This window comes from Rhipicephalus microplus, chromosome X (assembly GCF_043290135.1).
Source record: "Rhipicephalus microplus isolate Deutch F79 chromosome X, USDA_Rmic, whole genome shotgun sequence".
NCBI lineage: Eukaryota > Metazoa > Arthropoda > Arachnida > Ixodida > Ixodidae > Rhipicephalus > Rhipicephalus microplus.
Window position 1 is genome coordinate 466,282,952 of NC_134710.1, and position 17,346 is coordinate 466,300,297.

General features: G+C 42.9%; 1 protein-coding gene across 1 annotated transcript in view; it reads right to left on the reverse strand.

The window, feature by feature from the left end:
* The window catches only part of LOC119161771 (retinol dehydrogenase 7), a 35,969-nt gene extending 34,943 nt beyond the window's left edge, over window positions 1-1,026 (reverse strand). Inside the window, exons 1-2 of the mRNA XM_037414286.1 lie at window positions 983-1,026; window positions 822-874 (exon numbers count right to left, since the gene is read on the reverse strand). Coding sequence (XP_037270183.1) covers window positions 822-874; window positions 983-1,026 — 97 coding nt within the window. The remainder of the gene's footprint in view (window positions 1-821; window positions 875-982) is intronic.
* Between the last annotated feature and the right edge of the window lie 16,320 nt (window positions 1,027-17,346).

Below are 17,346 nucleotides of genomic sequence, written 5' to 3' on the forward strand. Positions count from 1 at the left end.
ATATATATATATATATATATATATATATATATATATATATATATAATATATATATATATATATATATATATATATATATTATCCCATTGCGTATAATTTGTATTTGGTATCTATTTAGTTTGATAGTTTGGTATAAGGGCCATATCAGTGGTTGCAATAAAATCTCGCGTCTATAAATCTGCATCAACTATTGTATATTTCTAATTCACAACATGTGAATCTTTCGTGGTGGTTATTACCACTGTTGTACATACTATGTTTGTTCTAAGTTGCATTCACTGTGTACTCTCAATGGCCGTTTTAAATTTTGAGCGCTCAAAACTTCAGGTTTCTCTCTTTCTTTTTCAAATCAATGTATTATACGCTTTGCGTATTTATGTAGGATATATATTTACTTAATTTTTTAACCCATTGAAGTATAAGAAGAAAGCTTTGTTGTCAGGATTAAAAATTTTAGATGCACAAATGTGGCGTGGGTCTGCGCGGCTGGAACCATGTTACTTGTTTGGACGTGTTACCCGCCGTATAGTGCCTAGAATATAGGAACTATACAAGGGTCGCACGTACGTCGAACCCGGGAACGAGAGGACCGAGGACCGCCATGTTTGTCAACTATAAAGATAGTAGAGGTATAAGATAGTAAAAGTACTATAAAGATAGTAGAGCATTCTGCGCATGCGTATTCTGATCTCTCTTTCCTATAGGAGCGTAATAATGAAGTTAGTATACTAACTCCATTATAACACTCAGCAAATGGAACCAAAGTAGGTTATTTACAAAATGGCTCATGCAAATGCTTCCGAGATACGGAGTAATCTTACCGGTTATGAGGACACTCTTTCCTTTCGGATTGACCAGTGCGTTGAATAGGGCCCTGCGTGTATGCCACAGGAGCCAATATCCACAGGAAAGTGCGAGTGCGAATAAAAATGCGTTGGTAGCCACCAGCAGTAACAGTGGCAGGGACAGAACGACTGCCCACAACAGTACTGTGGCTAGGAGGGTTACGTGGAGAATGGTGGCCATGTTGTGACCAAGCACCGTGAAGATTTGACGACTGCTTCTACAGAACCTTCTATTAAAGCACGCAGCGAGTGCGAAATTTCGCAACATGTTAATGCGGGCTACCCTGACTACTATCGCAAATGAGTATGCAGGAATACATACTGTAGCAATGAATGACAACATGTGGTAAAGAGCGTCTTGCAACGCTATTTGTTTAGGTGTGAGTGATTACGCTCTTTCGTGGGTACGGCGCCGGGGGAAACCTGCATATTGCGAAGGAATTACTTTATGCAGTCTAAGGCAAGGCCACGTGGAATGCGATGACCCCACATTCTCCGGTCTTTTGTTTCAGGGGCGCAATTTACGCATGCTCCAGACGTATGCAGAACAGCACATTTGAAAGCCTGCATTAAGCCCCGTCTCAAAACGAACCTTGAATGCAAAGAAATGTTAACTGACACTGATGATTTGCGAATTGATATGGATTGATAGATATGAACCGTCACCGCGAAACAAATCAAACTCTCTAAGAAACGTGCGAACGCAGGCACCGAACTATGAACTGCAATTTTATCCGGGTACACATGCAGAGAACAGCCAAGAATAAAAAAATTAAAAAGTTAGGAAAAATGCATGCGTGTACACAAGAAACAACCCCACACATAAAAAACAAGAACAGAAGAAAACATTTACTCATTTTGTTACGGCATTGTTTGTGCTACAAAGCTGTAGATGGGAAGCTGCTGCAAGACACCTTAGTTTTTGAGCCCCGGTTATGGTTTAGTGGTTGTAGTGCTTGACTGCTGACCCGCAGGTTGCGAGTTTGATCGCCGGCCACGGGGGCTGTATTTACTTTGAGGCAAAATGCTAGAGGCGCAGTGAACTTAAATTTTGGAGCCTGTCAAAAAAAAAAAAAAAAAGTGGCCGATACTTCCGGTGCTCTCCACAACTGTTCCTCTTATGGTAATATTGTGGTTTGGGGGGCGGTAACACCGCAACATTTATTATCATTTCTATTATTGGCCTGACTGTCTGGTCACGAAGTCTCGCAATGACGCTAGTTGCACTAAACTGAGGTTAACGGCCACATTCCTGGCAATGCACAGCACATATAGGTCATTCTTACATATACCTGCTTCTTGATCTTTGGGGGGGGGGGGGGGGGTAATTTTTTTTGTGGGTTGAAGTGAAGCTTTTATGAGTTGCATACTTTGGTGTTGCACATGCACTCTAAAAAAAGAGCGAGTAAAAAGGGTGTCTTTTTGTCCCACAACAATAATCGTCATCTATATTGCGTTCCATCCTTGCGCTATCGCCCCGCGCCCGGTACATTCCGGTCACGAACAACATGCCCATTATCACGGTTACATTGCATTCTCGATAGGAAAGTGGCCAGCACCGAGTTTTCAAGAAAGGAAGCGCACGCAAGCCTGATGACGATTATTGTTGTGGGACAAAAAGACACCCTTTTTACTCGATATTTTTTTAGAGTGTGGTATTTCGTCTCCATCGAAAGGCGACAGCCATGATCGGGCCCGCCACCTTCAGATTAGCAAGCGAGTACCGCAACCGCTATGGGGCGAGGTGCTCAATAGATGGTCACGGAAAAATGAAGGCGCCCCTAGTACTTCACGTAGGTATCTGGTAGTGGCACTCGCAAGTGGGCATTCCCGTTCGCCGGTGTATTCCTGGGGTAAACCCATTGCTTCGCCACGGATCTCTGAAGCAACGTACATAGAAGTGCGCGGTTGACATCCCACCTATACTCAAAAGGGAATATGTTTTAGAATACAATAAATCCTCTTGGTTAGCGAGGTAGTACTGTATTGTCGACAATGTCATAATTTTTCCCGCAGTTGTTACAGCAGGATCTTTGTAATATACCATGTCAAAGAGGGTTTAGTACTAAGGTTATCTTTGACCTGTGGCTATACGCTTTAGCAGCGCTACTGTCACAGATATCGCAGCATACCGAGGATGATGTCACTCTGTTCGGTGAGCATCTTTAAAAGCCCCTGTTTCTTTTTTGCTTCCAAAAAACGCTGTATGCGTTCACTTGTGCGAACTCTTACATTGGTTTTTTTTAAATAAACACGGATGAAACTACGCTTCAAAGTGACTTTCTTAAAGAACTGCTTCAGCTTCCTTTAATGCTACTCCCAAGAAAACTGTCTTTTTCTTTATGCACTCATTGAGTTCCTTTTTACAATAATCATCCTGACACTCAATGGCCCTAATAATAGGCGCCTTATGCTCCGATATCATATCGTATATTCTACAGAAGTCGTAACTGAACTTGAACCATTGATTTCATGCGGTGTTTTTTTTTTTTTGCATTTTCAGAATAATTGTGAAAATGAAGTCTCCACCCAAACTAAAGTAGTGGCAAAAATGTCGCACGTAACTCGTGCCACTGAAAAAAAAAAGCGCTGCGAGCCCCGCACAGATGGAAACGAGTGCAGGGCCAGAGAGTGCTATAGTGTCAGTGGTTTATTTCGCAAAAAGGAAACTTCTCAGTCCTAAAAGTTGGTGTTTCTCCTCATTCTCTTGCTGTTTCCACACAGACACGATAATTTAAAATATTTAACAAAGTGGGAACCTACACCAGAGCTGAGAGATTAAGACACATCTCGCAAATCCCACACAGGCGCGAGCCCGTGTGAAGCGCTGCGACCGATCATTATTAGCGCGTAGGCCTGTCTCTTCCGATTTGTGAGCGAACGCGTGCCTGCTGTGCAAGTGTGCTGCTTTGTAGATTTCAGAGTTGATCACTAAGGCCATTAGTATCGATTTGTTTAGGCTTGTTCCGCACGTTTGTTCGTTGAGCGAAACGTGTAGTCTTTCGTCACGCGTGCTCATGCGTGCATAATCGTATTCATAGAAACAGGAAGATAAAGGTGAAGGTGAGTAATTGGAAGACAAAGAAGACATATCATCATCGTATTGTTCACGTTGAAATCATCTAAATAAATGGTTCTAACCATCGTGGCTCTTTGGTCTGTTCGTTCACAACATGGTGCCTTGACCGAGAAATCGAGGCAGCAGACGTGACGCCGGGAGCGGCAGCCGTGGAGCCGAGAGCTACCGACAAGAAAGAGGCCATCTTTAATCGTGAATGTAAGCCTACATCTTGTTCACCGTGAATCGAAATATTGTTTCGCATAAGAGGAAAACGTTGAGGACGCAGATAACGAATGTCATCGCAGAGGCAGAAAGAGAGATGAATAATTGAGAAGGCGTAGACGCTCTAAGCATAACCCTTAGCCAAATCAACGGCATCACGGAGAGTTTGAAAGCGGCCAATGTGCAGATGGAGTCATTTATAACGGAGGAAACCGCAGCAGATGAATTCGCGAAAGTAGTGGAATACGATATGAAGGTTACTACGGCCATTTCAAGAATACAATTGTGCATCAAGAAGTCACCGTGCATGATGGACAACAGTCCATGGAAATAACAAGAACTGAACCAACAGTGTCAGGAAATCAAGCTACTGATTGTTATGTGGAATCGCGAAAAATAGACAGGTTCAGGTTTGACGGCAACAAGCTGACGTGGCAAGGATTTCGAACGCACTTTGAGAGCGTGATACATATTCGACCGAACTTACCAGAAAGTCAAAAGTTCCACTACCTAACCTCTGCCCTTGATCGAAAGTCAGCAGCTTTCATTGAATGACTACAATACTCCGATAAAAATTACCAGAGAGTTGTTAAGCGTTTGAAAGAGGAGCTTGGCAATGAAGAACATTTGAAAAAAAAATCGCATGAATGCATTGATCAAGTTAAAACCAGTTAGGAACCCAAAAGATGTCAAACGTTTACGAGAACTTTGCCAGACAGTGCAAGTGCACACGAACGCATTGGAAGTGTTTGGAGTTGCAGTGCGTTCGTACGCTACAGTGCTTATGCCAATCCTAAAGCGTTGCACACCACAATAATTGTTTATTGAATACCAATTATACGAGAACAGAAGGCAAAGCACGCAAGACAGAACACAAACTTCAGAAAGAGAAAGCAACGTCTGTACTAGTGAAGATACACTGAAAGGATTGATAACATTTTTGCAAGAAAAAGTGAGGTGCAGAGAGTCGCTAGAAAATTTCGAAGATGGGAAAAAGAGACCTTGAAAAAAATGGACTAACAGATCAAACTTAACAAGCAAGACTTCCGCATTTCAGAGCTCCGTCCCAAAAAGATGATGCTTCTGTAATCTACCCAATCACAGCACTGAATTCTGCAGGTGGTCACTAAAATACGACGACAAAAAGAAAAATCTTCGAGATGAAAACAGGTGCTTTAGGTGCACGAGACAAAATCACAACGCAAAAGCTTGCAAAGCCACGGTAGTTTGTAAGCGTTGCCGAGCAAGACACGCAACTTCTATGTGCAGGACAAAGGGCAGTGAAGGCAGCAAGCATAATGACAAAAATGAGGAACGAAACGACGATATGGCTGTTAACAAACTGTGCAACCTGCTAGCATCTTCTAAACTGCAAGAAGAATGCCATCGTATTCTATTGCAGAGGGGCCATAGCATGGACAGAAGGTGAAGTTAAAGCATAGTACGCAAGAATGTTATTTGACAGCGGAGGCCAAAGATACAAACCAGTTTGTCATGAATAATTGGTTGCAAGGTACGCCGCAGAGAAAAACTGAGATTTGGATAATTTGGAAAAAAAGAAAGTGAAAGTGTTATGAACGTTGTCGAAGTTGCACTGAAGGAAAATCCAAATGGGAAATATCTAGTAATAGAGGCGAGTGAAATAGACATGATATCAAGGACGAGACTTCTTTGCCCAAACGACGATTCAAAGTCCTATATGAAGAAAATGGGAATGAAAATCGCTGATGACAACCATCAAAAACATAGAACGCAGGAAAGAAGCTTACTCCTAGGATCTGATTTCTATTGGAAGGCAATAACTGCGCGTATGAAAAAACTAAATGAACACACGATGCTAGTAGAAAGCGATCTAGGCTGAATTGTACATGGACCATTGGTGTAGAATCTTACGTCAGAGAAGCAAAATCAGTCATGGTTCTTCACGCTACAGGAAGAACATACGATATAACGAATGCCATCCAAATATTTTGGGGGCTTAAAAACACTGGAATAACGGAAACGAAGAGCAGGCTGCATAGGGTTGGCCACCTTTTGCATCATTTGAAAGGACAGTGAAGAGGAATGGAGATAGATACAAAGTAAGACAACCATGAAAACAAACAGTGCACATGGAAGACAACAAGAAAGTAGCAATAAGAAAATTGATGCAAGTATTTAGAAGACTTCAGAAAGACTCGGCTCTATGAGAAAGATACAACAGAGCTATAAAAGAATGTTTTACATCGGGAGTGGCAGAGCTAGAGACGTCGCATGAATATGAGCGCGTTGCATACTAGATGCCACATCAAGCAGTCATGAGTGAGATCTACTGACAACAAAAGTGCACTGTCCTCATGAGGATAGTGCTTGACGCTTCGTCGTCAATGACACCAGAAATGTCGTTGAATGAAAACCTAGAAGCTGGAGAAAATTTGAATTCAGACATACTGGCACTGATAATGAACTTTCGCAAACACTCGGTTGTAATGATGGCAGAGGCGGAAAAGGCATTCTTGCAGATCAGTATTCACGAAGAAGATCGAGACGCCCTTTGTTTTTTGTGGCGAAAAAATGAGCACTGTGACTTAACTAAAGAAAACATCGTTGCATGGAGAATGACCAGAGTGACGTTTGGTACAACGCCAAGCAATTTATTGCTGGCAGCAACAATACAGCATCACCTGAATAAAAAACAAGAAAACTTTCAAAAACGGTGGATAAACTTCGAAATTCAGTTCACGTCGATGGTGTCATGATTGGAGCAACGCACGAGAATCAAGCAAAATGTTTATACCGGGACGCAAAAGAACTTTTTCGCAGAGCAGGAATGAACCTAAGGAAATGGAGATCAAACAGTGAAGAGATGAGGAAACATTTTTCCGAGAATCAAGAGGCCATTCCTACATCATCAAGCGAAACCAACGTTCTTGGAGTGACATGGAATACGGATGACAATACTTAGTGCTATCATATCAAAAAATGGCTGACAGCAAAAGTGAGTGAAAGGCTGAGCAAGCAAGCAGTACAAGAAAGTGCCAAGATATTTGATTCATTGAGATTTCTAACACCTGTCTCAGTAAGAGCAAATCTAGTGATGCCAAGGCTCTGGAAGTCTGGAATTTCTTGGGAACAACATTTAGCAGAGCGAGACGAGAAGATATTGAGCAACTGGTTGGAGGAAATTTATATCAATCGAAAATATAAAAGTACCACGGCAGTACGTCTCAAATAAGAAACAGCATTTCAACACAGAATTGCACATTTTTTCCGATGCAAGCCCTTCGGCGTATGGGAATGCTACCTACATGGTACTGTCCTACGAAAACGGAGTCAACGAGACAGTGCCGATTCTCGCAAAAAGTTACGTGTCTCCAATGAAGGCAATCATCATAGCAAAATTAGAGCTTCTGGGAGCAACACGATCTGTGAGAATGTGAAGTTACAACACAATTAACCTGAAACAAGAAATTGACCAGGTTAAGTTTGGGACAATTTCCACAGTCGTCCTAAACTGGATAGGAAAAGAAAAAAACGGCGGGAAGCCGAGAATCAATGGGCATACTTGTGCAGTAATGAAAATCCGACGGATATTTTAACCAGAAGGGCCAACATGGAACAACTTTCATCAGCAGAAATTTGGTCGAAAAGTCTGGAGTGGTTACAGAACAAAAGCTACCCAAGTTACAAAAAGCCAGGTGGTAATGGAGAAACAAGGGAAGTTGAAATATTCGTTGAATATACGACGGAACAAGGCGCAGAATGAGCAATGGAAATTGCAAAGTTTGGCACTTACTCAAAGATGTTGAGGGTAATAGCTTGGATGTTTCACTTCCACAGCAATTTTCAGCGCGACAAAACATATGTTCCTCTAACAGCTGAAGAAATCCAGGCCGTGGAGAGCCGGTTTAATTGGCAAGAACAAAATATAGAACTTATAAAACAAATTAAGAATATCGGAGCACATGAGACAATTTGGGGATGTCAGCTTTTCACAGACAAACAAGACATACTGAGACTAAAAGGACGACTTCAAGACACAAGTATGACATTTAACTAAAAAAATTCGATAGTAATACCTGGGAAAATCATTTTACAAGGATACTGATTAGACATGTGCATGGAGAGACATTCAACGGCGGAGTGCGAGATGCACTAGCCTGTTTAAGAACCCCGTTTGGAATACTCAGAATGGCAGGAAGTAAAAGATGTCATTAGAACATATATGCAGAAGGTGTGATTCCAGACCACTGTGACAATACCTCCTGTGCCTGCCGACCGAGTAACAAGAAGTTCACCTTTGGAAATAGTTCGAACGGACCTCACAGGCCCCATGCAAGCAGCCAAAACAATAGGAGAGATAATGAAGGTTTACATAATAATCTTTACGTGCGCAGTTACCAGGGCTGTGCGCTTAGAAACAGCTAAAGACACTTCAGATGAAAGTTTTATGCAAGCTTTTCGGCACTTCACTGCAAGAAGAGGGATGTGCTCAGTCATCTACAGCGACAATGCGAAAGCTTTCAAGAAAGCCAACAAAGAATTGAACATAATCGAGACGTTACATTGTGACACAACAAGGAACTTTATTGAAAATCATTGTATCAAGTTGAGATTTATTTCCGAAAATGTCCCATGGTGGAGTATATTTTATGAACGGCTTATACGCATTGATATGTGGGGTTTAACGTCCCAATACGGCTTATACGCTGCTTCAAGTCATATATGCAAAGAGTTATTGGTCGGCGTTTACTACATATCAATGAGATGCAAAGCTTAGTCTGTGAAGTTGAAGGCATCATGAACAACCGACCACTTACGTACATTTACGAGAAACCGGACGAGCCCACTCCTTTGACCCCTTCAAATCTGATTTGTGGAAAGCAAAATATTGGCAAAGTGGCTGATTGGGCTAATTGGTTTCGCGCTGTTAAACGTCAAGTACGAAATATTGAAGCAGACGTAAATAAATAATGGGACCACAACCTTAAACAGGTGTAAAAACTTTGCGAAGAAGTTACTAAAGTATGGTGGCAACGATGGAACTCTTAGTATATGAAAGAAATGACGTGTGCATTAATGAAACCCGCAATGAGAAGTAATAATGAGAAACTTAAAAACGGTGACATTGTTTTATTAGAACAAATAAATCTCAAGGCCTGTTGAAAAATGTGCTTGGTAAAGAAAGTTTTCTCAGGGTGAGACCAGCTCTCAAGCGTCTGCGTTTTGAAGACTCATGACTCGTGAGCTGCTCTGATTTATTCCACCTCCTGGCGATTGACTTCCATTGCAGATGGAATGCAAGAAATGCATGTTGGCCTTGTTTACGTTACTCCTTAAACCCCAGTTGGCTAACAAAGCCAACACCTGCGTCACTGGGCTGTCCTGAAACGGCTGCTGGTTAAATCAAAACTAACACTCCTCATGCAGTGCACGTTTGCGAGCGTTGCCGTGGGTGAAGCGTACTCACTCACCCGCACGTGCTTTCCGGCACTGGGTAGGGTTTCATCCAGAGTTTATTTTTCTTTCCTACGTGGTGGAACAATCATTCTCACTTCCTTTATTAGGTGGCGGCTGGGTAAAGTAGACTAAGTTAAATATGCCTTACGTGGAATTATATTGGCAGAACCAGGTCAAGTTTTTCTGCTCTGGACGGATACATCACGTTGCAATGGCGAATTAAGAAAACTAACGGATTGCTCTGTGGAGCAAGAATTCTCGCTCCACCTAAATCAGCGGATTTGACCGGAAGTCCGCCTTCTTATGTGTGCCAGCCTGTCGTGCTGGTGTTTTTAGCCACAGGCTACCGTGGATGGCAAAAAACACGCTTCGCACCGTGCGCTTTTGTTGTTCCTCTTAGAAAGCAGCATTTTGCGGACTCTGAGGCAAAAATACTTCAGGCCCGTGCACATAGAAATAGGCGCAAGTTAAAAAACTCCCGGGAGTCGAAGCTTCTGGAGGTCTCTACAATGCGGTGGCTGTCATAATAATAGCGTGGTTTTGGGATGTCAAACCTATTCATCGTCATCGTCATCATCATCATTATTATTATTATTATTATTATTATTATTATTATTATTATTATTATTATTATTATTATTATTATTATTATTATTATTATTATTATTATTATTATTATTATTATTATTATTATTATTATCACTTCGCGGACTCAGACAAAATGAATTCGGCGTCCAGTGAGAATTTTCCAGACTCAAACCACGAGTGTGAGAGTGCTGCATGCGTACCAACGGGCATTTCACGTGGTCTTGCGCCTGAGGGTTAAGAAGCCTAGGTTGATAGACTCCGTCGAGCAAGTCGCCCGTCGACATTCGAGCGATCAAGTACCGTACAAATGCGGTGGTGGCAGCAAGGAATTCAAAATTCCCCCCACCCCATCCCCTGGATTGTTGTTTTCCTTCAGGAACCTTTGTCTGTCGTGACGTGCAGCGAAGAGACACATTGTGAGATTCACTGCTTCACCAACGCGCTCGCCAGGTAGTCCCGGCGAAGTCTGCAGAAACAACACACACTGAATGCTGTGGTCAGGCAGATTTCCTGTGGCCAAGCGTGTGTGCGTTAGATTTGCGCGCACCAATCACTAGCGTCGAAGCGCACGCATTCCGATGTCAGATTGGTCGACAGTGCTTTCTCTTTCGGGTCTACACGCTTCATTCGCGATCCACCCAACTGCTCATAATCTGCCATTGAAATTCAGCATTAGCACACAGTTTTGTATATTCTTCATTGGTGAAGAGGCTACGCGGAATTACCATGGGCGTGTGTGATAAGCACATAATAGCGTAGAAGGGTGGGTATACAATGCTAAGCGCACTGTTGTACGAAACGGCATTCCAAGGAACAACGTTCCAGGAACTAGTTACTTTTGGGAGGGACAAAAAAACGCCACATTACATTCAAGATTGGTCGTACTGTAACGGGAACTTGTTGCGTTTACGAAGGAGCAGTGGAGGCAACAGCGTTCTTTTTGTACGGCATTCAACACGTCCACGCACGCATCACATGAGGCAGAACATGGTGCATGGGCAACCGCGTGAGGCACAAAAGTGTATACCACTGGCCTATCAAGCGATTATGATGTATCCTGGTTGGCTACCTGTCATATATATATATATATATATATATATATATATATATATATATATATATATATATATATATATATATATATATATATATATATATATATATATGGACAAACGAGATCGCGAGAAGACGGCGTTTGTGACCCCAGACGGACTATACGAGTTCAAAGTGCTCCCTTTCAGTTTGTGCTCTGCTCCCGCTACCTTCGAGAGGATGATGGACACTGTGCTCTCCGGACTCAAGTGGCAATCGTGTCTCGTCTACCTTGACGATGTAGTGGTTTTTTTCTTCTACCTTAGAGCAGCACATCCACCGACTGAGAATGGTACTGGATGCCATTCGCGTGGAAGCATTGACCATCAAACCAGAAAAGTGTCACTTTGGATTTCGTCAGCTTCGGTTCCTCGGGCACATAGTGCGGAAGGCGTCTGCCCAGACCGGGAAAAGATTGCAGCAGTTGAAAATTTTCCGAAACCGCAAGAGAAAAAGGCCGTCAGACGATTCCTGGGACTATGTGCCTACTACAGACGCTTTGTTGAAAACTTTGCTAAGGTCGCTGAGCCTTTGACACGGCTAACGAAAGAAAGTGTACCATTCTCTTGGTGGGAAGAACAAGAAGCGGCTTTCTCAGAGTTGCGACACCGTTTGCAGTCTCCTCCAATACTTGCCCATTTTGACGAAGAGGCCGATACAGACATACATACCGACGCGAGTAACGTTGGTCTCGGTGCCATCCTCGTTCAGTGGCAGAATGGAGAAGAAAAGGTCATTGCTTACGCGAGCCGCACTTTATCGAATGCTGAGTCCAATTACTCAGCAACAGAGAAAGAGTGTCTCGCAGTTATATGGGCCATCAGCAAGTTTCGTCCATACCTCTACGGCAGACCGTTTCGAGCAATCAGTGATCATCATTCATTGTGTTGGCTGGCAAACATCAAGGACCCTTGAGGAAGACTTGCTAGATGGAGCCTGCGTCTGCAGGAACATGACATCACTTTGGTCAACAAGTCCGGTCTCAAGCACAATGACGCGGATTGCCTGTCTCGTGCACCTGTTGAGTCTCCATCATCTGACCAAGAACAAGACATCCCATTTCTTGGAGTTCTGAACGTGTTGGAGATGGCTCGTCTTCAGCGAATGGACCCGGAACTACGCCTGCTTATCCAATACTTGGAGGGTCACCAAATTAAGGTACCACGAGTTTTCGTCCGTGGTTTGACATCCTATGTCCTCCGGAACGACGTCTTATACAAGCGCAACTTCGTAAACACTGGTGAAACGTTTCTGCTTCTTGCATCATCATCAGTGCGAGCAGAAATCTTAGAAGCGTGTCATGACGACCCATCGGCTGGCCATATGGGTAGTAGTTGCACTTTGGCCAGAATTTTCCGGAAGTATTATTGGCCGAAATTAAGGGATTCAGTGCACCATTATGTTAAGTCATGCCGGGATTGCCTGAGACTCAAAATACCACCATCGAAACCAGCGGGTCTGTTGCAACCAATAGACCCACCAAAAGGGCCATTTCAGCAAGTGGGAATGAATTGGCTTGGTCCATTTCCTCTCTCTTCATCGGGAAAGCGCTGGATTGTTGTAGCAACAGACTACATGACACGATATGCTGAGACATCACCTCTCGCGAAAGGAACGGCGAACGAAGTAGCCTAGTTTTTCGTCACTCAGATTGTACTACGACATGGCGCACCGCAGCTTGTCGTTACAGACAAAGGAACAGCATTTACTGCTCGTTTGATGCAGTCTGTTATGAAGCTCACCCACACCGACCATAGAAGGACTACAGCATACCATCCGCAAACAAACGGATTAACCAAAAGGCTCAATAGAACTCTCGCCGACATGATCTCGATGTATGTGGACGTTGAGCACCAAACATGGGACAGTATTTTGCCTTATGCTACATTTGCGTACAATACCGCAGTACAAGAAACGACACACTTCGCGCCATTTCAACTTGTTTATGGTCGGACGGTCACAACGACCTTAGACGTGATGTTACCGGTCAACGATTCGAATGAGAGTGACCCACACATGAGCGACTGCATAGAAAGGGCAGAAGAGGCATGGCAATTGGCCAGACATCGTATCATTTTGCAGCGAGGCTCCGACGCAAGTCGCTATAATCTGAAGCGGAGAGACGTACAGTACAACCCCGGAGACAAAGTGTGGGTGTGGACGCCTATACGCGCACCTGGCCTATCAGAAAAACTGATGCGGCGCTATTTCGGCCCTTACAAAGTACTTCGCCGGTTAGGCACGCTAAACTACGAAGTAATTCCTGAAGGGCAAGTGTGCTCAACCCGAAGCAGGAATCGCCCAGAAGTCGTACATGTATTACGAATGAAACCATATTACGAAAGGCACTGAACGAGAAAACTGATAAATGTGCTCAAACATCAGATAAATACTCCTTTACAAAACCGTTTGACGTCAGCGTACGCATCGGGACGATGCGTTTCGGGAGGGGGACTAATGCCGCATGTTGTTAGGTACCTACCAAAGTCTTGCGCCGCTTCCTGCTCTTATGAATTCTGCCACACCAACAGGCAAGCCAAACGCGCCAAGCTAAACGCGCCATGCAACGCTGGCTGCACGTGTCACCACACCACGCGCTGGAAAAAGAACGCTGGCAGTTTTTTCGAGGAGCAGCTCGAGGCGAGACGCAAGAGAAGAAGTTGACGAGGTTTTCACTAGTGAGCTCACAACCTTTGTGTATTTAGTTGACGGGCACAAGTTCACCATTATTAAATAGATGTTTTAGCTTCCTACGCTGTATTTGTTCGTTACAATATATATATATATATATATATATATATATATATATATATATATATATATATATATATATATATATATATATATATATATATATGGGGGGGGGGAAATGTGTCCACAAGGGCTCGTTTTTCTGTGTTTTAACACCATAATCATGAGATATAACTGACAATAATGCCAAGGAAAGCTTATTAGACCGAGTTGTAGATGTGAAGAAAGAAAAGTGGATGAAAAGATAACTTGCCGTGGGCAGGAACCGAACCTGCAACCTTCGAATAACGTGCTCGATGCTCTACCACCAAGCTACTACGGCGGCTATCCCCCCAGCCACTTTATTGGATATATAGGTGAATTTCAACGTGGGAGTGTCAGTCAGTGCCAACAATAGCCATGGCGGCGAGTGCAGCGCACTCTTTATGAGACTGTTTGGCCTCACGTGGCATGTGAACTTGTTAGGAAACTGGCAGTTGACCAATAGTCCCTCGTATACAACCTAAAGGCCCCGCCGCATTGGTCTAGTGGCTAGGGTACTCGGCTGCTGACCCGCAGATCACGGGATCGAATCCCGGCTGTGGCGGCTGCATTTCCGATGGAGGCGGAAATGTCTTAGGCCCATGTGCTCAGATTTGGGTGCACGTTAAGAACCCCAGGTGGTCAGAATTTCCGGAGCCCTCCACTACGGCGTCTCTCATAATCATATGGTGGTTTTGAGACGTTAAACTCCACATATCTATCTATCTATCTATCTATCTATCTATCTATCTATCTATCTATCTATCTATCTATGTATCTATCTATCTATCTATCTATCTATCTATCTACAACCTAAAGGCACCAAGTCTGCCAGTAGTACGAGATCTTCGTTAATAAATAGGGCAAAGAATTGTATACTTAAAAGCTCGTTTTTCCGTGTTTTGACACCATAATAATGAGATCTATCAGACAATAATCCCAATGAAAGTATAGGTGAAGTTATTAGACCGAATCGTAATGTTAATGTGAAGAAAGAAAAGTGGGTGATAAAATACCTTGCCGTGAGCAGGAACCAAACCTGCGACCTTTGAATAACGCTTTCGATGCTCTATCACTGAGCTACCACATCGGCTATCCCCTCAGTCACTTTATTGGATATATATGTGAATTTTACCGTGGGAGTGTCAGTCAGTGCCACTAATAGCCATGGCGGTGAGCGTGGCACATTCTTTTTGAGCCTGTTTGGCGTCACGTGGCACGTGAACTTATTACTAACTGGCAGCTGACCAATAGTCTCCCGTATACAACCTAAAGGCACCAAGTCTGCCAGTACGAGACCCTCGTTAATGAATAGGGTAAGCAATTGTATACTTAAGGGCTCGTTTTGCCGTGTTGTGACACCCCCATAATATTGAGTTCTAACAGACAATAATGCCAAGGAAAGCATTGGGGAAGTTATTAGACCGAAGTGTAATACGTATATGTGAAGATAGAAAAGTGGGTAAAAGAATAACACACACACACACACACAAACACACACATACACATACATGCATATATATATATATATATATATATATATATATATATATATATATATATATATATATATATATATATATATATATATATATATAGTCCGTGTTTTAACACAATATTAATGAGATCTAACAGACAGTAATGCCAAGGAATCTACAGGGGAAGTTATTACAACCAATAGAATGTAAATAAGAAAGAAAAGTGGATGAAAAAATAACCAGCCGTGAGCAGGAAACGAACCTTCGAATAACGCGTTCGATGCTCTAACCACTGAGCTACCACAGCGGCCTTCCCTCCATCCACTTTTTTGGGTTTATATGTGAATTTAGAAGTAGGAGTGACAGTCAGCGCCATCTATAAGCCAAGCGACGAGTGTGAAAACACTCTTTTTATGCGCATGTTTGGCGTCACGTAGAACGGGAACTTATTATGAGCGGGCAGCTGATTAATAGTCCCTCGTATACAACCTAATGACACAAGTCTGCCAGTACGAGACCCTCGTTAATGAATAAGTGAAGAAGTGTATACCTAAGGGCTCGTGTTTCTGTGTTTAACACAATAATAGTGAAATCTCACTGACTATAATGCCAAGGACAGTATGGGGGGAAATTATTAGACTGACTTGTATTTTAATATGCGAAGAAAGAAAAGGGGATGAAAAGATAACTTGACGTGGGCAAGAACCGAACCAACGACCTTCGATTAACCATTAGTTATTTGCGAGCTCGCAATAAGTTCACGTGCCACGCGATGCCAGAAAGGCTGATAAAGAGTGTACCACACTCGCCCCCATGACTACTAGTGGCGCTGTCTAACACTTCCCAGTTTAATTCACATATAAACCCAATAAATTGACTGGGGGAATAGCCGCCGTGGTAGCTCAGTAGTAGAGCGTCGAACGCGTTATTCGAATGTCGCAGGTTTGGTTCCTGCTCACAGCAAATTTTTTTTTTCACCCACGTTTCTTTCTTTACATTAAAAAAATTACAATTCGGTCTCACTTCCCCTCTACTTTCCTTGGCATTATTGGCTGTCAGATCTCATTAATATTTTGTTAAACAGGGAAAAACGAGCCCATAAATATACACTTCTTGCAAGATGGTGCAAGCACACAAGGCCATTTGAAAATTGCAGTTTAAGCGATGGGCCTGAAGACGCGTGTTATCGATATGACGGCGTGCATGTATCCCGCCCTTCTGTACCACTCCCTGAAGCGCCTGTGATTGAAACCAGCCGGCGCTGATTAGGCTCTACCATTTACAAGTAATGAGGCAAAACTAAGGTAAACAAAATGGCTACAAATATAAAAAAGGTGAAATGTGAAAATGGGACAGATAATAACGAAACATATTAGAATAGGTCACAAAGTGCGATAGATATATGCACAAATATGGAAATTCAGGCAAATTCAAATGAAAATAATAATACAAGAATAAAATAAAATTATCAAGAACATACAACCAAGATACACATCCGAACAGAACATGGAAAGATGTTTGGTTGGTCCACTCCCTCAGATAACTATTAGGCACTTACTTTGAGTATACCAAGGAAAAAATAAAAATAAAAATTATGCCGTGCTCCATTCATGGCCCGTCTATTTTTGTAACGCCCTAAGGAACAACAGATTGCCGATGCTTTCGTTGATGCCATGTGTTAGTGTTTGAAATTCGTGGATGAGGTACAACTGCCTTTGCTCCCGTTCACGAGTCCCGCGAAAGCCTGAGAGAAGGAAAGTGACTCGTACTTTATTTAATTAGTGCTCTGGAAAATTTAGATGCTTGGACAAAGGAAGAGTTGGCAGAGTGCGTGCGTGGGCTTCACGGT